The sequence below is a fragment of the Mobula birostris genome, chromosome 8 (assembly GCF_030028105.1).
Source record: "Mobula birostris isolate sMobBir1 chromosome 8, sMobBir1.hap1, whole genome shotgun sequence".
NCBI lineage: Eukaryota > Metazoa > Chordata > Chondrichthyes > Myliobatiformes > Myliobatidae > Mobula > Mobula birostris.
In genome coordinates this window covers 90,806,007-90,828,389 of record NC_092377.1, presented here as the reverse complement: position 1 = coordinate 90,828,389, position 22,383 = coordinate 90,806,007, and the positions used below count along the sequence as shown (strand labels likewise).

At 44.3% G+C, this 22,383-nt stretch overlaps 1 protein-coding gene across 2 annotated transcripts in view; it reads left to right on the top strand.

Annotated features, from left to right (window-relative positions):
• The first annotated feature begins 12,834 nt into the window (after window positions 1-12,834).
• The window catches only part of LOC140201475 (SAM and SH3 domain-containing protein 1-like), a 99,320-nt gene continuing 89,771 nt past the window's right edge, over window positions 12,835-22,383 (top strand). Inside the window, exon 1 of one of the 2 annotated variants that reach the window (XM_072265641.1) lies at window positions 12,835-13,431. In XM_072265641.1, the coding sequence (XP_072121742.1) occupies window positions 13,333-13,431 (99 nt within the window). In that variant the 5' untranslated portion in view covers window positions 12,835-13,332. The remainder of the gene's footprint in view (window positions 13,432-22,383) is intronic. The other variant, XM_072265643.1, reaches the window with a different exon arrangement.

Below are 22,383 nucleotides of genomic sequence, written 5' to 3'. Positions count from 1 at the left end.
TAATTTTGTAATTATTTTTGAGTATTTGAAATTTTATATTTAAATTGAAGGCTTTTGTTATTTAAATTGTTCTTAACTAAAATAAAGGAACAATTATGCTGGAAATTTGAACAGAATCTCACAATTCAACTGGCAGTATTCATAGCTGTCTGATAAAATGGCTTGCTAATTTGAAGAAATTGGTGTCTGAGTTTTCAGGGTACACCCCTCCCTCTCCAGGAACAGAAGAGGGTCTCAGTAGTGGAATCCTGTAACACAAGCCATGCACCAACAGCCTGCCTTCTTGAATCAATGCCTCCTTGTCTTCAGTCTTGCATGTCACAGGCTCTTATTACTGTTGAATGATAATAATTAGCCAGAACTATTGGGAGAATGTCCTGTTCTTCTTTAAATTATGTCATGGAATCTTTTTATATCCATCCAGAGGGCAGATGGAGCTTCAGTTTAACCTCTGATCCAAAGGACAATTCTACCAACGGTGCAGTACTCTGGAATTCACTCTGTGTCAGCCAGGAACATCTGTGGAGTGGGACTCAGACCTGGCTATCTTCAGTGTCTCAGGAGCTCTTCCAAAGACAGGGGGTCCGGTTTGACCCTGACCAGTGTGACAGAGGTCTATGCTGGGTGCCAGAAAGGAACCTCACCTGTAAAGGTTGAAGGTTGTCGTCAAATATCATTGTCGCTTTGGAGACGCAGACTGTACATGCTGGAATCTAGAGCAAAATTTACCAGGGTGCTCAAACAGGCAGCTAGGAGCAAGGCAGACAGTGACCTTCTCAATGAAGCACAGAAGAGATGATAATGCTTTTGCAATGTTGGTTGCTGTCTGCAGGCTACCTGAACCAGGCAACTAATAAATTTGGCACTCTGTTCTCCTCCTGTGGCAGAGCTGTGAAGCAAGTAGGTCTCCTTTACTTCTGTGACGAAATTCTGGTAAAATGTCATCCACGGCAACAGAAGCTACCCCTGAAAAATGAGATAAAATATTGAAGAATGCACACCTTATCTAGCACACACACATGCATACTTTTCAGCAAGTGCTTGAACCACCAAGGCATAGAAGAAAATTGAAAAAATGCAGATAAATGTTGTCAATATAGATGAATACAATAGTTGGTGTAAGACTCTCTGACTGACACTTGTTCATCAGATAGGGGTTATTCTTACCTCAGATGGAAGGTTTAGTACTGGATATAAATTTGGAAACTATACTGAAGTGCATAACATGCTTATGCCAGATATCCTATCAGTGATTTCAATTAATTTGCGCTCAGATTAAGTGCAAAGTTCGAGTCTTGTACTTTTTAATGTTACAATGCTGCCACACAAGATCTTTATTGGAGTTGAAACAACCCGTTACCATGTCACCGTCTTCTGTGATTCATCAGAAACGATTTTCTTGAAGCCTGTGGAGGATGGGTATGATTACTGTCAGCCTGGGCAGCTGAAATGATCCGAACCAGCAGTCAGTGATGGGGCAGACATTCATTCTCAGGATATGGATGTTGCTGGCAAAGCTAGCATTTATCACTCGCCCTTCCACACACAGTACACTTTCTGGTGCTAAGCTGCTGCCTTGTGCCAGTGCAGTCTGTATGGTAAGGACCCTCCCACAAGGTGACCTGGGACCTGATTGGTTTGGTGAGTATCCGAGTCCTGCAATGTACCAAAGAGCCACATGCCAAATTTTCTCTGCTGAACCTATGGGAGGAATTCTAACAACATCGGTTAATGAAGAGTTGGGAAACTTATTAGGCGATTCTCATCAGATCTTGGGGGCAGTAGGGGGCTGAAACGGATGTGGAGGAGGAGAAATAGAGCTTGCAATAATATACACTTTGTGGCTATTTTATTAGGTATACCTGTACACCTGCTCATTAATGCAAATCTAATCAGACAATGCATAAAGGCATGTAAACATGGTCAAGAGGTTCAATTGTTGTTCTGACCAAACATCAGAATGGGGAAGAAATGTGATCTAAGTGACTTTGACCATGGAATGATTGTTGGTGCCAGACGGGGTGGTTTGAGTATCTCAGAAACTGCTGATCGCCTGGGATTTTTACACACAACAGTCCCTAGAGTTTACAGAGAACAGTGCAAAAAACAAAGCAAAATCCAATGTGTGGCATTTTTATGTGCAAAAATGCCTAGTTAATGAGAGAGGTCAGAGGAGAATGGCCAGAATGCTTCAAGCTGACAGGAAGGCGACATTAACTCAAGTAACCCCGTGTTGCACAGGGGTGTGCAGAAGAGCATCTCTGAACGCACAGCACGTTGATGGGCTACAGCAACGTAAGTTCCACTCCTGTATCTAATAAAGTGACTACTGCGCATAGTATCATGACCTCAGGGTACTCAGGAACAGTGGCAACCAATAAATTAATGTAGTCAGTGCTGCCTTGTGCAACTGGATCCTGGACTTCCTGTCAGATCGCCAGCAGGTTGTAAGAGTGGGCTCCCTCTCCTCCAACGCTCTGACCCTCAATACAGGAGCCCCTCAAGGCTGTGTACTAAGTCTCCTCCTTTACTCCCTGTATACCCATGACTGTGTCCTCACCCACAGCTCTAATCTGCTAATTAAATTTGCTGACGACACTACATTGACTTGGCCTAATTGAAGGAGGAGAAGATAGCGGCCACTTCGGTGAATGATATCTGTAATCTGTCAAGTAGGGTGCCGTGCACAATCCTGATCTGATGGAGACAGACGTGAGAGAACGGAGGAACATCTGGAGAAACTTCTGAAGTGCCTTTTTCACTGCCGCTGTTACTGTGGGATCCAGAATCTCCGGAGGGGAAGGCCCTGAATCTTCGACTTTGCTTGTTGCTCGGCGGCCGGGACGGGGTCGAAGTGCTCAGCAGAGATGGTGCTCAGAGAGGCTGTGTCGGAGGGCTGGTTGGAGGCTCAAAGTTTTCAGACGGACTCAGAGTCCGCTGCAGTCGGGTGCTTCCAATGCATCGACAGTTGTCGGTGCCTGGAGGTTTATGGTAGAGAGAGTTTCTCCCTTCTGCCGCCTGCTATCGGGGACTATTGGGAGTTGTTTGGAACTTTAAGACTTTTTTTTACCATTCCCATAGCCTGCTCTTTATCAAATTATGGTATTGCTTTGCACTGTTGTAACTATATGTTATAATTATGTAGTCTTGTCAGTGTTAGTCTTTGGTTTTTCTTGTTTTTTTGTGATATCACTCTGGAGGAACATTGTATCATTTCTTAATGCATGCATTTCTAAATGACAATAAACGAGGATTGAGTGTCCTCATAATCTAATCTAATCTCAAACAATAACGAGGGAAGAAGTCATCTCTTTGACAGTGGTGTCAAGAAAACAGCCTCTCCCTCAATGTCACAAAAACAAAGGAGCTGGTTGTGGATTACAGGAGGAATGGAGACAGGCTAACCCTTATTGACATCAATGGATCTGGGGTTGAGAGGGTAAACAGCCTCAAGTTCCTCGGCATCCACATCACCGAGGACCTCACGTGGTCTGTGCACACCAGCTGTGTGATGAAAAAGACACAACAGCACCTCTTTCACCTCAGACGGTTGAGGGAGTTTGGTATGGGCCCCCAAATCGGAAGAACTTTCTGCAGGGGCACAACTGAGAGCATCCTGACTGGCTGCATCACTGCCTGGTATGGGAACAGTACCTCCCTTAATCGCAGGACTTTGCAGAGAGTGGTGCAGACAGCCCAGCACATCTGTAGTTGTGAACTTCCCATGATTCAGGACATTTACAAGGATAGGTGTGTAAAAAGGGCCCATAGGATCATCATAGGACCAAGCCATCCCAACCACAATCTATTCCAGCTGCTACCATCCGGGAAGGGGCACCGCACCATAAAAGCCAGGACCAACAGGCTCTGGGACAGCCTCTTCCACCAGGCCATCAGACTGATGAACTCACGCTGACTTGAGTGCACTCCATATTACACTGACTGTTCTATTTATTATAAGTTACTGTAATTGCACATTACACATTTAGATGGAGACGTAATGTAAAGATTTTTACTCATGCATGTGAAGGATGTAAGTAAAAAAAGTCAATTCAATTCAATTTAGGAAGCAGCAGACAGTTGTGTGTTTGGTTTGTGGGAGAAATATGAGATAAGATGCCATTTTGTTCAAGGTAATGCTGAGGCGTTGTTTACAACAACCTGGGAGGACAAGAGAGTTCAGATTTAATATCTCATCGGATAGGACGTCATATCAAGCGGTGCAGCATTGACTCAGTGCTACACAGAGGGATGATCATGACTGTTCACATCCCCACAGCTGATCTTGAACATGCAACCCTTTAACTCAGATGCAAGAGAGTTGCCACTGAGTCACAGCTGACTCCTTAGTAAGTTTTCAGTGGCAGCTGAACATACAGAGAAAGGCACATGTATGGAACTAAATTTAAAGGAGCATTTGATTGATAGTTGGGTGAATGGCAGTTTGAGGGTTAAAGTGTTTTTTCTAAAGCCCTCATTTTTTGCTCCTCTGCTTTATACCCACTGCATTGCAGACCAAGTGTGCAATAGAGAACACCAACATTTTAATCTCAAGCACCAACCAATAGCATTACTCTCAGAACATCTGACAGGACCAAGTTGGTGGGCAAAAAGTGAAATATGCTGATACATGAAGTGGTTAATCTAATTGGAAAAGATATATTGGGAAACTGGTTAAGTATAAGAGGGAGGCGAATTACTATTTCTGGTCTCTTCATTGTCCCTGATTTTATTCGTTCCTCCATTGACAGCTGTATCCTCAGCTGCTAAGGTCCGGAGGAGTGGAATTTCCTTCCAAACCATTCTGCCTCTCGAACTCTTTTGTGATGTTGCTTCATTAACCATAAGGCATAGGAGCAGAATCACGCCACTCGGCCCATCAAGTCTGTTCCGCCACATCTCGTGCCTGATTTATTAAGCCTCTCAGCCCCATTCTCTGCCTTCTCCATATGAACTTTGATGCCCTTACTAATCAAGAGCCCATCAACCTCTGCTTTAAATATACCCACTACTCTAATATGTCTGTATGTGTCTCTATTCAATATGTTTGTTACCTCTCCAGAGAGGTGTCTTGAGGTGCTTTGCTGCATAAATAGAAAACTTGCAATATATTCAACTTATATGCACACTTTTAAGTATATAACTACTTATAGTGGTTTGAGTGTTGGCGCGTGGCCAAGTGGTTAAGGTGTTCGTCTAGTGATCTGAAGGTCGCTAGTTCGAGCCTTGGCTGAGGCAGTGTGTGTGTCCTTGAACAAGGCACTTAACCACACATTGCTCTGCGATGACACTGGTGCCAAGTTGTATGGGTCCTAATGCCCTTCTCTTGGACAACATCGGTGGTGTGGAGAAGGGAGACTTGCAGCATGGGCAACTGCTGGTCTTCCATGCAACCTTGCCCAGGCCTGCGCCCTGGAAACTTTCCAAGGCGCAAATCCATGGTCTCATGAGACTAACGGATGCCTATAAGTAGGTTTAAGATGCGACATAAGTAGTTGTAGATGATAGAATTTGATCAAGAAAGGAAGGTGAGGTGTCTTGGGTTGCACATATACAACGAGGCTGAATAGTGTATTTCTGAGCTGGCAGTGTTACATAATCATACAAGATCAAATAATGGAGCTGTTATAAGCTTGTACTGACTTTGAGTGGTATTGTAAGGACAGAGAGAGAGAGACTGAAAGAAGCTGTGGGCTTGAATAGAGTTTCTTTTGTATGGTAGGTGTGGAGCCGCCTTTTGCTGCAGGGTTGGGAGGTGAGCTTCTTGCCATCGCGGTGTCACCTTTCAGCTGCGGGTTGTTGATAGCGACGGCTCCTGCTGGCATCACAAGGGGCTGGGATGGAAGTGACATTTGGCCCCAGAAAAGGAAGGGTGTTCTGAAAAGGGAAACGCGAGATAGCACCCAGAAGCACAACTTGTCGGGTGGAAGAAAACACACATATCAGGAAACTGGGAAGGACGGGAGTTATTTTGGGAGTGTTTCAATTGTGAATCGTTCTGGACTTGTTTCTACTGCTGGGAATGAGCCCCCCTTCAGTGACCTATCTGGAATTGCATGAAATGGACCTCTAACCCAGGCCAGAAGGGATTGCAGGTGCACGCACTATTTTTTGCCACTCAGAGGAGGGCTGACACCACATTCTACCCGTGTCAAATGCTTCATATGGTAAGTCTGCCTGCAGTGAGCTGAAAACCTGTCAGTTCGACTGGCTGTAAATCTTCAAAGCACTGTTTGGTAAACTCCATCAGTTTACTTTTCGTGTTCTACTTTATACTTGCCATATGTTCTTCAAACATACTTTGGATTTGTTTTTAGTTTCTTGTTGGGTTAATTTCAGGTGCTGTTGGAGTTTAACCTTGAAGTGGCCCTGCCTGTTTATTCACTTTGAGAGTGAGACAATTAGGGTGAGCATTACTGTACAGACAGGTGCACCATTATGTGGGCATGTCTTTTCAAGAAGCTGCCTTTTGATATTTTAAATGTGTTGAGTTTATTTTTAAAAAAAAGCATACTTGTATAAAAAATGTCATAGCTTGTTCTTGTTTGGTGCCTATTCCTTTAAATCCAGTCACAGTACAGAAGGATTTTAATGACCTTTGTTCAGGTTTTTCTACCACTTTATTTTGGTATTAAGCAGGAGGTTTACAGGTGTGTAAACATACAAGTTACATTCAAACAAAATGGTGAGATTGGTACAATCCCTTTTCAATGATGAAGATCACGTTGCATCCATAAAGCACACAGCATTATGAAGGACCCCCACACACCCCTCATACAAATTCTTCTCCCTCCTGCCATCTGGCAAAAGACACTGAAGTATTCAGGCTCTCACAACCAGACTATGTAACAGTTTCTTCCCCCAAGCCATCAGACTCCTCAACACCTAGAGCCTGGACTGACACCAACCTACCGCCCTGTACTGTGCCTATTGTCTTGTTTATTATTTATTGTAATGCCTGCACTGTTTTGTGCACTTTATGCAGTCCTGGGTAGGTCTGTAGTCTAGTGTAGTTTTGTGTTGTTTTACATAGTTCAGTGCAGTTTTTGTATTAATAGACAATAGTCACTAGGTGCAGGAGTAGGCCATTCGGCCCTGCGACCCAGCACCGCCATTCACTGTGATCATGGCTGATCATCCACAATCAGTACCCCGTTCTGCCTTCTCCCCATATCCCTTGTCTCCACCGTCGTTAAGAGCTCTATTTAACTCTTTCTTGAAAGCATCCGGAGAATTGGCCTCCACTGCCATCTGAGGCAGAGCATTCCTCAGATCCACAACTCTCTGGGTGAAAAAGTTTTTCCTCAACTCCATTTTAAATGGCCTACCCCTTATTCTCAAATTGTGGCCTCTGGTTCTGGACTCCCCCAACATCGGGAACATGTTTCCTGCCTCTAGCGTGTCCAATCCCTTAATAATCTTATATGTTTCAATCAGATCCCCTCTCATCCTTCTAAATTCCAGTGTATACAAGCCCAGTCGCTCCAATCTTTCGACATATGACAGTCCCGCCATCCCAGGAATTAACCTCATGAACCTCTGCTGCACTCCCTCAATAGCAAGAATGTCCTTCCTCAAATTTGGAGACCAAAACTGTACACAATATTCCAGGTGTGGTCTCACCAGGGCCCTGTACAGCTGCAGAAGAACCTCTTTGCTCCTATACTCAATTCTCCTTGTTACGAAGGCCAACATACCATTAGCTTTCTTCACTGCCTGCTGTACCTGCATGCTTACTTTCAGTGACTGATGAACAAGGACACCCAGATCTCATTGTACCTCTCCTTTTCCTAACTTAACACATTAAGATAGTAATCTCCCTTCCTGTTCTTGCCACCAAAGTGGATGACCTCACATTTATCCACATTAAACTGCGTCTGCCCACTCACCCAACCTGTCCAAGTCATCCTGCATTATCTCAACATCCTCCTCACATTTCACACTGCCACCCAGCTTTGTGTCATCTGCAAATTTGCTAATGTTACTTTTAATCCCTTCATCTAAATCATTAATGTATATTGTAAAAAGCTGCGGTCCCAGCACCAAGCCTTGCAGTACCCCACTAGTAACTGCCTGCCAGTCTGAAAGGGACCCATTAATCCCTACTCTTTGTTTCCTGTCTGCCAACCAATTTTTTATCCATGTCAGTACCCTACGCCCAATACCATGTGCTCTAATTTTGCCCACTAATCTCTTATGTGGGACCTTGTCAAAGGCTTTCTGAAAGTCCAGGTACACTACATCCACTGGCTCTCCCTTGTCCATTTTCATAGTTACATCCTCAAAAAATTCCAGAAGATTAGTCAAGTACGATTTCCCCTTCATGAATCCATGTTGACTCGGACCGATCCTGTTACTGCTATCCAAATATTCTGCTATTTCATTTTTTTGTAATTGACTCCAGCATCTTCCCCACCACTGATGTCAGGCGAACTGGTCTATAATTGAAGGAAATTTATATTAGGCAGGAGATGGTGTTGGATAGGCTGTTGGAGGTGGCTTTAGAAATCGCGGATGCATTGGTAATCATTTTCCCATGTCCTATAGATTCAGGATCAGTTCCTGTGGATTGGAGGGTGGCTAATGTTGTCCCTCTCTTCAAGAAGGGAGGAAGAGAGAAAACAGGGAATTATAGACCGGTTATCCTGACGTCGGTGGTGGGAAAGATGCTGGAGTCAATTATAAAAGATGAAATTACGACACATCTGGATAGCAGTAACAGGATCGGTCCGAGTCAGCATGGAATTACAAAGGGGAAATCGTGCTTGGCTAATCTCCTGGAATTTTTTGATGATGTAACTATGAAAATGGACAAGGGAGAGCCAGTGGATGTAGTGTACCTGGACTTTCAGAAAGCCTTTGATAAAGTCCCACATAGGAGATTAGTGGGCAAAATTAGGGCACATGGTATTGGGGGCAGAGTACTGACATGGATTGAAAATTGGCTGGCTGACAGAAAACAAAGAGTAGCGATTAACGGGTCCCTTTTGGAATGGCAGGCAGTGACCAGTGGGGTACCACAGGGTTCAGTGCTGGGACCACAGCTGTTTACAATATATATTAATGATTTAGATGAGGGAATTAAAAGTAACATTAGCAAATTTGCTGATGACACAAAGCTGGGTGGCAGTGTGAAATGTGAGGAGGATGCTATGAGAATGCAGGGTGACTTGGACAGGCCGGGTGAGTGGGCAGATGCAGTTTAATGTGGATAAATGTGAGGTTATCCACTTTGGTGGTAAGAACGGGAAGGTAGAATATTATCTAAATGGAGTCAAGTTAGGAAAAGGGGAAGCACAACGAGATCTAGGTGTTCTTGTACATCAGTCACTGAAAGCAAGTGTGCAAGTACAGCAGACAGTGAAGAAAGCTATCGGCATGCTGGCCTTCATAACAAGGGGAATTGAGTATAAGAGCAAAGAGGTCCTTCTGCAGCTGTACAGGGCCCTGGTGAGACCACACCTGGAGTACTGTGTGCAATTTTGGTTTCCAAATTTGAGGAAGGACATTCTTGCTGTTGAGGGAGTGAAGCGTAGGTTCACAAGGTTAATTCCTGGGATGGAGGGACAGTCATATGTTGAAAGATTGGAGCGACTGGGCTTGTATACTCTGGAATTTAGAAGGCTGAGAGGGGATCTTATTGAAACATATAAGATTATTAAGGGATTGGACACACTGGAGGCTGGAAGCATGTTCCCGCTGATGGGTGAGTCCAAACCAGAGGCCACAGTTTAAGAACGGTAGGCCATTTAGAACGGAGTTGAGGAAAAACTTTTTCACCCAGAGAGTGGAGGATATATGGAATGCTCTGCCCCAGAAGGCCGTGGAGGCCAAGTCTCTGGATGCTTTCAAGAAAGAGATGGATAGAGCACTTAAAGATAGCCAAATCAAAGGTTATGGGGATAAGGCAGGAACTGGATACTGATTGTGGATGATCAGCCATGATCACAGTGAATGGTGGTGCTGGCTCAAAGGGCCGAATGGCCTACTCCTGCCCCTATTGTCTATTGTCCATAATTGCCTGTTTTCTGTCTCCCTCCTTTCTTAAAAAGTGGGATAACATTAGCTACCCTCCAGTCCTCAGGAACTGATCCTGAATCTATAGAACATTGGAAAATAATTACTAATGCGTCCATGATTTCTAGAGCCACCTCCTTAAGTACCCTGGGGTGCAAACCATCAGGCCCTGGGGATTTATCAGCCTTCAGTCCCATCAGTCTATCCAACACCATTTTCTGCCTAATGTGAATCTCCTTCAGTTCTTCCATTACCCTGGGTCCTCTGGCCACTATTACATCTGGGAGATTGTTTGTTTTCCCTAGTGAAGACAGATCCAAAGTACTTGTTCAACTTGTCTACCATTTCCTTGTTCCCCATAATAAATTCACCCGCTTCTGTCTTCAAGGGCCCAACTTTGGTCTTAACTAATTTTTTCCTCTTCACGTACCTAAAGAAGTTTTTACTATCCTCCTTTATATTCCTGGCTAGCTTGCCTTCGTATCTCATCTTTTCTCCCCATATTACCTTATTAGTTATCCTCTGTTGCTCTTTAAAAGTTTCCCAATCCTCTGGCTTCCTGCTCATCTTTGCTATGTTATACTTCTTCTCTTTTGTTTTTATACCGTCCTTGACTTCCCTTGTCAGCCACGGTCGCCCCTTACTCCCCTTAGAATCTTTCTTCCTCTTTGCAATGAACTGATCCTGCACCTTCTGTATTATTCCCAGAAATACCTGCCATTGTTGTTCCACTGTCATCCCTGCTAGGGTATCTTTCCAGTCAACTGTGGCCAGCTCCTCCCTCATGGCTTCATAGTCCCCTTTGTTCAACTGCAATACTGACACTTCTGATTTTCCCTTCTCTCTAATTGTAGATTAAAACTTATCATATTATGGTCAGTACCTCCTAATGGCTCCTTTACCTCAAGTTCCCTTATCAAATCCGGTTCATTACACAACACTAAATCCAGAATTGCCTTCTCCCTGGTAGGTTCCAGTACAAACTGCTCTAAGAATCCATCTCGGAGGCACTCTACAAACTCCCCTTCTTGGGGTCCAGTACCAGTCAACCTGCATGTTAAAATCCCCCATAACAACCATAGCATTACCTTTGCGACATGCCAATTTTAACTCATGATTCAACTTGCACCCTATGTCCAGGCTATTGTTCATGTAGCAACATGGTCCTGAAAAACATTGGCTCGTTTTTCCTGTGTACTGTACCAGCAGTTATGGTCGAAATGACAGTAAAAAGTGACTTGATTCTGAATAAGTTATAGGGAATAAATTTAAAACTACAATATATAAGGAAGAATAGGGGCATTTGGGGGAAAGTAGTGTCACTTTCCACTTTTGATTACTTAAGTTGTGATAGTGGCGGGATATTTAACGAAATTGAAGATAATGCATGTTGAAAGGTTATTTAGTGAGTGATTAACTTCCACAGGAGCAAATTGATTCAGGAACAGTTATTACTCTTCAACCATCAGGCTCCTGAACCAGTGGGGATAACTTCACTCACCACAACTCTGAACGGATTCCACAGCCTTCTCAGTTCTACAACTCGTGTTGTCAGTTCTCTTTATTTGTCTGTCTATATACAGTCTGTTGTCTTTTGCACAATAGTTGTCAGTCTTTGTAGTTTTTCATTGATTCTATTTTACTCGTCAGTTCTACTGTGAATGCCCTCAAGAAAATGAATCTCGGGGTAGCATATACTTTATACTTTACTGTCGCCGAACAATTGATACCAGAACGTACAATCATCACAGCGATATTTGATTCCGTGCTTCGCGCTCCCTGGATTACAAATCGATAGTAAATATTAAAAATTTAAATTATAAATCATAAATAGAAAATAGAAATGGGAAAGTAAGGTAGTGCAAAAAACCGAGAGGCAGGTCCGGATATTTGGAGGGTACGGCCCAGATCTGGGTCGTACCCTACAAATAGTGGCAAATGCATAATACTAAATTTACTTTGAACTTTGATGATTTAACTATATTACTTATTCGTCGGCATCAGTTTTAAGAGTAAAGTGAAATGTGTGAGAATGACACTTCCGCGGACACCGATCATGCCGGTGCAAAGTTTTTGTCCCATAGCATTGCATTTTTCGACCGCAGGTGGTGGAATCTGGAGCAACGCACAAAGAAAGGGTAGGAGGAACTCAGCAGGTCAGGCAGTGTCCGTGGGGATAATGCCCAATCCAGATGAAGTGTCTCGACCCGAAACGTCGACTGTCCATCCCCTCCCCCCACGCTGCCTGACCCTCCAGCACTTTATGTGTTGTTCGCATTTTTGCTTACTTTTCAATAATGTTGGATTTCGCTTTTGAAAGTCAATATGTAAACTTAGTCGGCACATTCCAGATCGCAACTTGCTACCAAATGGGGAAATCTCGTCACCTCCCTCCTGGTTTCTTTGTGCCAGTTATCTCAAATCTGCGTCTCCTGCTTCTGCCAGAAGAAACAGGTTCTCCGTCTAATTTAGTGGATTCCTTCGCCTTCCCCGGATCGTCATTTCCAAAATCTGCAGAGGGGATTAAACGGATGAGTTGCGCCCGTGATCTTCCTGCTGTGCGTCCGGGTCTCCCAGCTCGGGGCGCCCGGTCGGGCTCTGGGTAGCAACAATTTTGTTGGGGATGTTGTTGCCGCGAGTAAATGCGCCCCATTAATAGCCGGCCAAACAGATGCAGCGCTTTGCACACACTCCGATTGTTCTTCATCTGCGTCTGACATCAGAGAGGCTTTTGTAGGCGGGCGCCGATGTCGGAGGGGTGGCGAGCAAGGGGCGGAGGAGCTCATTCCGACTTGCAGCCGGGGTTGTCCATGGATCTGTAAGCACGGCCGGCCACCTCTCCTAACCCGCGCTTCAGCCAAACTGCGTTCTTGGAAGTAAAGTTGTTGGTGCATCCATCCAGCCAAGCAGAACCCTACCGGGTTTGAGCTCACCTTCGGTCACAGGTCGGCGAAAATTTATCTGTCCCACCCCTCTCCTTTTGTTTTCGCCTGGGTTGGACTCTGCCAGACATCTGGCCAAGTGCTGAACAAACTTTGGGAGAAGGCTTGCGGCAGAAGTGACAGGCGTTCGGGCCGGCGCCCCACAGCAACACAGAGGCTGCTGGAAGGGCGGCGTGGTCTCTAAAGCCGTGGAACACGGCCTACCCACCCTCGGTCCCCTCCAGCATCTGCACACTCCCACCACCCTTGTGGGGGGGGGGAACCAGCTGGCTTTGAGCGAGGAATGGCAAGCAGCTTCGGAGGGGCGTGATCTGGTCAAACTAACTGCGCCTCACGGGAACCTCGGCCGCAAGCTGCTGGCGATCGGCGGGCCATGGAGGAAGACACGGCTGCTGTCTGCGAGCCCCGGTCCCCCTCGGCCGACTTGCCCGAAGCCTTCTGCACGCTCTGGAGCGACGTAATGGGAATGTTGGTGAGTTGTGCTGGGGGAGGGGTGGGGTGGGGGGCGACTTGCCATCTAGGAAGCTTCGGTTGTGTAGAGACTTCTGTCGGAGGACAAACAAATCAAAGGAAATTGAGTCAGGAAACTAGAAATTCTCCAAGGTAATCTCCAGAATCCACCTCCACGCCGTTTCCCATCTCACTTGTCATTTCCCATCGTTAATCACTCCAGTTTTTTTCTGAGAAAGGGTGAAATTCTATCGCTTTCCAGAGGTCAGTTTTGAGCTCACTCTAATATGGGATAGTGTGGCTCCCGTCAGTTCAAGTGGTGATGAGATATCTAGTGAACTGTTAACACAGTTCAGTTAAGCATCGTCAATAATCTCTAGGCGCTGAAATGCAAAGTTTGAGCACGCTAGGTACCTGATACATCCTGCACCCTGAACGCTAGGATCAGAATCAAGTTTGTTATCGCTGTCTAATACGCTGCACCCTGTTTTCTTTTTGCTACCTCGATGTAGATGTGTATGATGGCGTGATCTGCCTGCACGGCAGACGAAACAGAAGTCTTTCAATGCACATTTGACAATAATATTCTAATACCATTGTTCCAGTCTGTTCAGGTATTCATGGGCCTGATGCAGCCGGCCGCAGTGTGTTTCGTTTTCGAATACATGGTTATTAATATATTCAGTGCGTTCGTGCACCTGTCATACTGCTGTCACGAGCCGAACGTGTTCAGGTTGATCTGAGGGGTAAATATTGGCGGGAATGCAGGGTTGTGTTATGGATATTTTACATTCACCTGAGAGAACACACTTGTCGTGTATAGCCAATATGCTTCTCTGGCAGTGGAGATACAGTAATGGCCATTGACTGAGTGTATTCTGATATCCAGTGGCCTGTTTAGTGAAAGTTCACTTGGATATCTCTTCCTCTTCCTGCTGACCAGGTGTGTTTCAGGGTCTGTGTTACTGTTGGCATATCCCACTTTCACCAGAATTTACAGCACTGGAAGAGGCCACTCATAGTGTCTTATCCACAGTGAGCAAAAGTGGATTGGTTTAATAACTGTTTCCCTGTCCTTGAAATTAGGACGTTTGAAGTAGTCATCAAAGTGATTTTTAAATGTGGTCAGTGATAGGCACCTTTGCAGGCAGAGTTCTTATCAGATGGTCAGTTCGCAGAGGCTCAAAGTATTTGATGCATCATTTTTGACTGCCACTCTGGATCATCCTTGTCTCTCTTGTGTGGTCAATTTTGGTCAGTTTGCATGTGTGTCACTATCTAGTGGTCAGGTCACTTTGTGAGTGATTTGCCTTTGTTGCAGTTTGAGAGCATTAACACATTGATACAGTTACCAGTTTGGTTCAGGTGTTGATCAGTTCCTGTACATTCAGGTATTTGACACTGTTGTCTGTGATCAGTTCACATGTTTGAGTATTTCCCACTGTTACCCCTGCTTTAGATATTTGCCTTGCTGTTATCTGTGATCAGTTTGTGTGTATTCAGTTGGACAATATTAACTGCAATTGACATTTACATGTTTGATCAGTAACTAACAATAAGTTTGGGAATATTTAAGTTGGCTTGTGCATTACCAGGCATCAATTGCATTTTTAATAATGGTTAGTTACGGGTGGAGGAACAGTTTTCAGGTATCTGTTTTCAGGTACTCTTGCCTGTCTGTCTGTCTGTCTGTCTCTCTCTCTCTCTCTCTCTCTCGCGCGCCAGTTTTTGGTTATCTGATGTAATTTTATAAGCAGACAGTTTACCCATATCTGATGGTCTCACCATCTGTTAGTAGGAGCACCTTGAGATGTCGAACACCTATCTCGGCCATCGTTTCAGCCATGTGCTGGTGTTTGATGATGCTCAGTCTGGGCATGTTTCAGTACCTGATGAATGTTTTTGTCTAGTTTCTGAATGTCTGCTATCTGATGCACTGTTGATGTTCATTTTGAGCTTGGAGGCTTGTGAATGTTCAGGTGTCTGAGGATTTAGCATATGTCCTTCTGGTGGTTAGTGTCACATTAGTTCTTTATCATAATTTTACCACCAGTCATTTCCGTTACTTTCCATTGCTGTTTTCTTAATGGAAGGTAATCATTACCAGATCAAGCTTTTTCAGCTGTCAGAATCTGGTTTAATATCTTTGTCATATGTTATGAAATTTGATGGGCAGCAGTATAGCGCAAGACATAAAGCTCGCTTTAGGTTACAATAAAAAGATGAATAGTGAGGCAGTGTTCATGGGCCATTCAGAAATGTTATGGCTGAGGGAAAGGAGCTGTTTCTAGAACTTTGAGTGTAGGTCTTCAGGTTTTTGTACTCCTAGCCGATGGCAGTAATGAGAAGAAGGCATGTCCTAGACGGTGAGGGCCCACTTTCAGCCAATGTCAGGATGGAAATGCCCAGAAGGTTGTGAACAGTTGACGAGGAGAAAATTCGGGTGTCTGAAGGACTGCTTTTAACATTCACAGGTGTTTGAATAACTCTTTAGTGATCAGCTGGGACATCACTATTGTTGAGTCTAGGCTTATTTGGGTATATTCACACCTGAAGAGAGTGTGTCACATACCTCGACACCTGACTGACCTCAGTAACAATGTGGCAAATACCTGAACATGAGCTACCTCCAGGTCAGTTTGTCATCACCTATCTCGAGCGCATTCTGCTTATTGGCTCAATAAGTCAAGAGCTTTAAGGTGAAAGGGCGAGAAGTTAAAGGAGATGTGCAAGGTAAGTTTTACACGGAGAGTGGTGGGTGCGTGGAACTTGGTAGAAAGCGCTGTTCAAGGGGCATTTGGACAGACCCATGAACAGGGGGATGTGGACCATGTGTCAGCAGATGGGCTAGATTAAATTGGCAGCATAGATATGGTGGGCAGAAGGGGGCTACCTGTGTGCTGTACTTTCCTACGTTCTTGAGCTTCTACCAGTGGTTAGCGTGCAGTTGTTGAAAATTCAGCTGGAGAAATCCTATTAGTCATTTTGGGTAGTTTCTGATTTCTGATGTGCTGTTGTCAATGGAGTCACTGACAGAATGGAGATAAAAGAAACTGCCGAGGGTGAGAAATGGAGCAAAAATGGCACTTCTGGAGAGGTCAGTAGGACAAGCAGCTCCTGTGGAGGGAAATAGACAGGAGTGGAAGAAGATGGACGTCTGGATTGAGGGTTTCAACCTGTAATATCGACTGTCCCTTTCCCTTCCCAGATGCTGTCCGACCCGCTGAGTTCCTCCAGCAGTGTGACTTTTGCTGTCAGTTAAGGCACTGTTACAAATGCCTGGTTAATGTATGTTCAAGTGTCTGATAGGTTGTTGATGATAGTCAGCGTAAATGTATTTAGCAATCTGAACGTTTGGTTTTCAGTGTCTTATCTTTTGATTAGTTTGAACACACATCTGTTATCTCTGGTCATTTTGAATGTGAGGCATTCTGAGAATCTCACTGATTTTGTTAAGTGTCATAGTACTGTGCAAAAGTCTTAGCGGTTCATGTATATAGCTAGGATGCCTAAGACTTTTGCACAGTACTGTATTTGTCAACGTGGAGCGGAGAGTGAGTTTGTATATCGGGCAGGAGCAGTGGATTTTGGAAATGCCAATGCTGGATCATCACAGGAGGGGTGTGGGGCAGGTGGCAGAGAAGGAGTACCAGGGGTGGGGGAAGATTCAGGTGCAACACACACCCCAGCCCTGAGACACCAGGTAAGGTCATTTGATTCCAAACAATTGGTTTATTGATCCTTACAGAATTAGTCTTTGTGTTGTTTCCTGCTCTCCTCTCTCTTCCCCTTTTCCAAATCAAGATTCCCCCCTCCCTGCCCGCATTCCACTCTCAGTCCACAAGTGACCCATATCAGAATCAGGTTTATCATCACTCACATATGTCATGAAGTTTGTTTCTTTTTGCAGCAACAGTACAGTGCAGTACATAAAATTAATACAGTACTGTGCAAAAGTCTTAGGCACTCTAGCTATATATATGTGCCGAAAACTTTTAACAGTATGTATTTGGCACAGCGATACTAATGGTTAATTTGAGCATGTCCAGGTATCTGATGCAGTGTTACCAGTCATCAGTCAGGGAGTGTTCTGATGGAGTCTCACTCGCAGTCAGTTCATGTGGACTCTGCTCTGCCCCATTTGCCTTAGAATCACTGGTTAGCAAAAATCCACTATCTGAGGTTAAAAATGAGAATCAAACATCGCAGTAGTAGAGTAGAGTTACTAGGACTTGATGTTTCAATCCCTATGGTAAGTCGGCACTCTCGATGTTGGCAGTGGGCTTGGAGTGGTGACAAGGAGGGAGGGTAGGTACGTCATTGGGGTCATCAGGTGGGCACCCTCCTTCTTTGACGTTTCGTTGATAAGCCCATGACGTTTCCAGAGGGCTCAACGGTGCTACCTGGTGTCCCAGATACACCCCCCTCAGTTCCATACCCTCCTCTTCATCTTGCAGCCCAGTTGTTGTCTTTCCTTTTCATCCAAATCCAATTGCTGCTTTCTTCTGCTGCATTTGACAAGGACTTGATTGCTTGTTGGAGGGAGTGACACCTCACCCCCATTTTCTTCAATAGACTGGTGGTAGATGTAGCAACGAATCCCCTGCATCCCACTTCCTCAGGGAAAATCTTGGTCTTCCAGCCATTCTGGGCAGCTTCAGTTGCCAGTTCAGAAGAACATTCAATCTTTTGCCATCCTCCTGATATAAAGTGTCATAATCACTCCTGAAAGGCTTGGTTCCAGTATTTAGGCTTGGCCCCCGGATTTGATTCCACAACCAAAAGGAATTGTTCCTCTCTATTTATTCTGTCAGATTCCCCTTAATATCAGAAAATGGTTACAGCAAGAAAGGAGGCCATTCAGCCTGTTGGGTACATAAAGGGTCAGTAAAAAATATACCTAACCTACCCATATGTCCAACCTTCTTTTTGTTGTCCTTACTTTCCATGTATGGTGCCTGTCTTCTTTTGAATGCCACAATGGAACCTGTCTCTCTATTTCCAGACTCTAACCAGTCACTGCGTAGAAATAGCTAAGCCCTCCGTATGTTTATTTTGATATTTGCCTTCATGCGATGTCCCCTTGTTCCTGAACCCTTCAATGAGATTCTGCACCTTTTCTAACTTTACATAATCTTGACTTATCTTCTCGGAGCTTCGTTTGTTCTAAGGACATAAATCTCAACTTCACTATGCTATCCACATAACTAAAGTCTCTTAGTCTTGGAATCATTTCTTTAATCTCTTCTGTATATCTGCTGAAGTTTTTACATCTTTCCTTAAAACACAACACCCAGAACTGGATGCAACACTTGAGGTACACTATGACTCTTTGCTCTCTACAGTTCTATTTAAGAAGTCCAGGATTCTATACTTTTTCTGCTTTTTCATACTTTTTCAGTGAACTATGCAGATATACCCCCCCAATCTCTCTGTTCTTGCATCACTTTAAACATTGTGCTAGTTTATTTTGCCCCTTCTAGTTCTTCCTATCAAAACATAAGTCTTTGCATTCCTCCATTTTAAGTTTCATCTGTCACCTGTCCATTCATTCCTCCAGCCTCTGTATATCTCCTTGGAACCTATTGCCATCCCACCCCTGAGGAACTTCCCTGCAGCCATTCACTACCCCAGCTTTTCCTGGTATTTGTCAATTTTCTGTCAATGAGTTCCTTTTATTCAAAGTCCTTCGTTGTCTTTGATAAGTCTACTATGAGGCATAGAATCAAGGTTTTTTCTAGAAGTCCAAATATACAACCCAACGTCATTTCACTTGTTCATCCTCTCTGTTACTCCATCAAATAATACTTTGAAAAGCACAATTGCATTACCCCTTAATCTCCTAAATTTCAGGAAATGCAGTTCCTGTGTTTTTTTTAAATCACTACCTATAATTGAACCTGGAGTGCACGGATCTGGTAGGTCTTTTGTTGAACTCATCCTAAGGACAGTAGATTTTTCCCAAGAGGTGTACAGAGCTACCCGTGGTTCTCCTGGTGTGATCGACCCAGGCTGCATCATAACTCACTTCTTCCTCCCTACCTCTGCCCTTCTTCCTCCAGATGTGAAGGTCAGTATTCCATTAACCATTTTGGTTGTTCTGGACACTTGACATTTTTTTTTCCCAGCGCGCCTCGGCCCCTCCGAACCAGATCCCCAACACTTTCAGGTGGTCGGAGCTGACCTGACGGTGAAGGGGACAGAGAACCGGCCATCTCTCTTATGCCCGATCACGGTCCGGCCACTGCCAGGTTTGATTTGTTCTGGGTGTCCATTCTGAGACGTGCTGGCCGGGCGGAAGAACAGAATCCAGGCAGTGAAGATGGTGATGGTGAGGACAGGACAGAAGCGCTCCGAGATACTGAATGGCAGCAAAGCCGAGGAACTGAAGTGGGAGCAGAAAGTGAGTCACCACCTCCCAGCTGTCCCCGGGATCAATAAAGTATGACTATGTCTATGTGTCAGAATGGAGACCCGGAGAGGATGACATTTGACATTTTGATCATTTTGCTAGTGCCCCAGCATAATTATCCCTAGTCTCTTGGAAACTCCATTTCTAACTTTTCAGAATTTATAAGTAGTTATTTTTGGTACAGTGGATGTCCTGAATGCTCACCTAAAATGAAATGTACATGGCGTGAGTTGAGCATTATCTCAGACAATGAGAGCCCCTTGCTCTTTTAATGTCAGTCTCTCACTGGTATACTTACATATGTGGCTTTTCCTCCACTGTCAAAGCCACTTATAATTTCAGTGAATCATTCTGACCCGAATACAGATCTTTGAAGGGCACCAGTGGTCACATCCTGTTAGTTTCCTGCTTCTTCTGTGCTGATTTCCTAACCAAGCCAATAATTTTCCTGTACCTCTCTGAACTTTTAACTTGGACAATAAGAGGGTTTTTAATCACATTCCTTCTGGAAGTCCCCGAGCATCGTCCTCCACTAAGAATCCTCCTCTGTGCTAGAAAGGGGCTTTCTGAGCAAAACTCACGTGTGAGCCACAGAAATATCACAGCAGCTGGTCAAAGTCTGTTTTCAGGCTCAGCAACTTCATAAAGCACAGAAAAAGGGTCTTGACCCCACCAGTTGCTCAGGAAAAGGTTAATCACACCCATTCTCCGGAGACATCAGAAAAAGTATTCCTGTAAAATCACGGAAACTGTAGGGATGGGTTGTTTCAAGGAAAGTAAAAATCTCTAATGTGGCTGCATTGTAACGTGGGAAGTACGGGTTTGGTGCTTCACATTTTATATACGATGCTAAACACTCCATTTGAAGCACAAAATTGGTCAGATAAAAGCTGATGTACAATTATCAACCATGGAGCGACAGAGCAGTGAAATGTGTCTTTCACTCCACCATGTCCACCTGAGTACTGGAGTAAAGATGTCCTACTGGAATTAACTGAGCCATGGTGAGAACATTGCACATAGCTGTGAGCTTCCTATCATTGGAAGGATATACTTGGGATAAAGGTGGTCCAACGGGATTCCCTGGATTGACTCTCATACCAGGAGAGATTAAGCAGTCTGGATCTGTGCTGCTTTGTCAGAATGAGAAGAGTAAATTTTTTATCAAAGCACATAGATGTCACCATGCATACCTTGAGATGTTCTTGCGCACATTCACAGCAGAACAGAGAAGTGCAGTGAAAAACTACACCCAAATAGAGACTGACAACCACAAACAAAATCTGAGAAGAGGTGATGTAAATGAAGCATGCGAATTCTCACCGGGCTTGACAAAGGGGTATAATATTTCCCCTTTGGCAGTCTTCCTTCCCAATTCTGCAAAAGGGTTGTGGAGACTCAGAAACTGTGCATATCTGAGCCAGAGATTTTTCATCATTCAGGGTACTGCTGTTGTGAAACAGACACTAAATGGCCTAATCTGGCTATTTTTAAAATCCTTCTGGACTTCATGGGCAGTGTAATGGCTGTACACATTTGTTCCTACAGCACATGTGAACAGACTTGGGCTTGGAGTCCTGAGCTTTACACAGTGAAGTAGGGAAAAGCTGGTAGTTCCATGTGGAGTAACTGTCTCTTAAATGGAAAACTGGAGCTGTAGGAGGCTTGTCGCCCGTGGCCGTGCTTTGCTATCGGAGGGCCCAGCCTGAAGGCTGTATTTCATGAAATGTTATTTTGCAGCAGCAGCAGATAGTCCAATACATAAAAACTATGTATTTAAAAAATAAATTAGATAAACAGTACAAAAAGGGAATGGAATTAGTATGGTAGAGTTCTTGTGCTGGTTCATTGTCCATTCAGAAATTTGATAGATAGCAGAGGGGAAGAATCTGTTCCTAAAATGTTAAGTGTGTGTCTTCAAGCTCCTGTACCTCTTCCTTAATGGTAGTAACGAGGAGAGAACAAAACCTGGGTTGGTGGGGGGTCCATAATGATGCAGGAAGACTAAGGAATTGATTGTTAACTTCAGCAAGAGCAAGTTCAGGGAACATTTCAACAGCACTCAACTAGCCAATCTATCTCACCCCTGTACTGTTCTTTACTCTTAAACATTTGAATAGCAGCATTCAACCAAGGCTGCAAACTTTATCAAGTAATTAATTTAATTGAAATTATGTTAAGCAGTATTATAAAGAAAGATTCTTTATATATGTGGAAGTACAAGAATAATGTAAAGCCGGGTTCAGTTTCAGCTTTTGCCACCCTCTGTACGTTGTCCCTATGACCATATACATTTTGTCTGTTGTTCTGGTTTCTACCCACGTGCTAACGATGTGCTGGTTGTTCAGTTGATTGGCCCTGCATGTAGGTGGGTGGTAGTTTGGAGGAGGGGAGAATAAAAAATGGGATTCGTGTAGGTTTGTACAAGTGCAGGAGTTCCAAACCTGGGGTCCACAGACCATTTGGTTAATGGCAGGGGTCCATGGTATAGAAAAAAGGTGGGGAACCCTGTGTATGTCAGTGGTTGATGGCTGGTGCAGATTCAGTGGACATAAGTGTTTG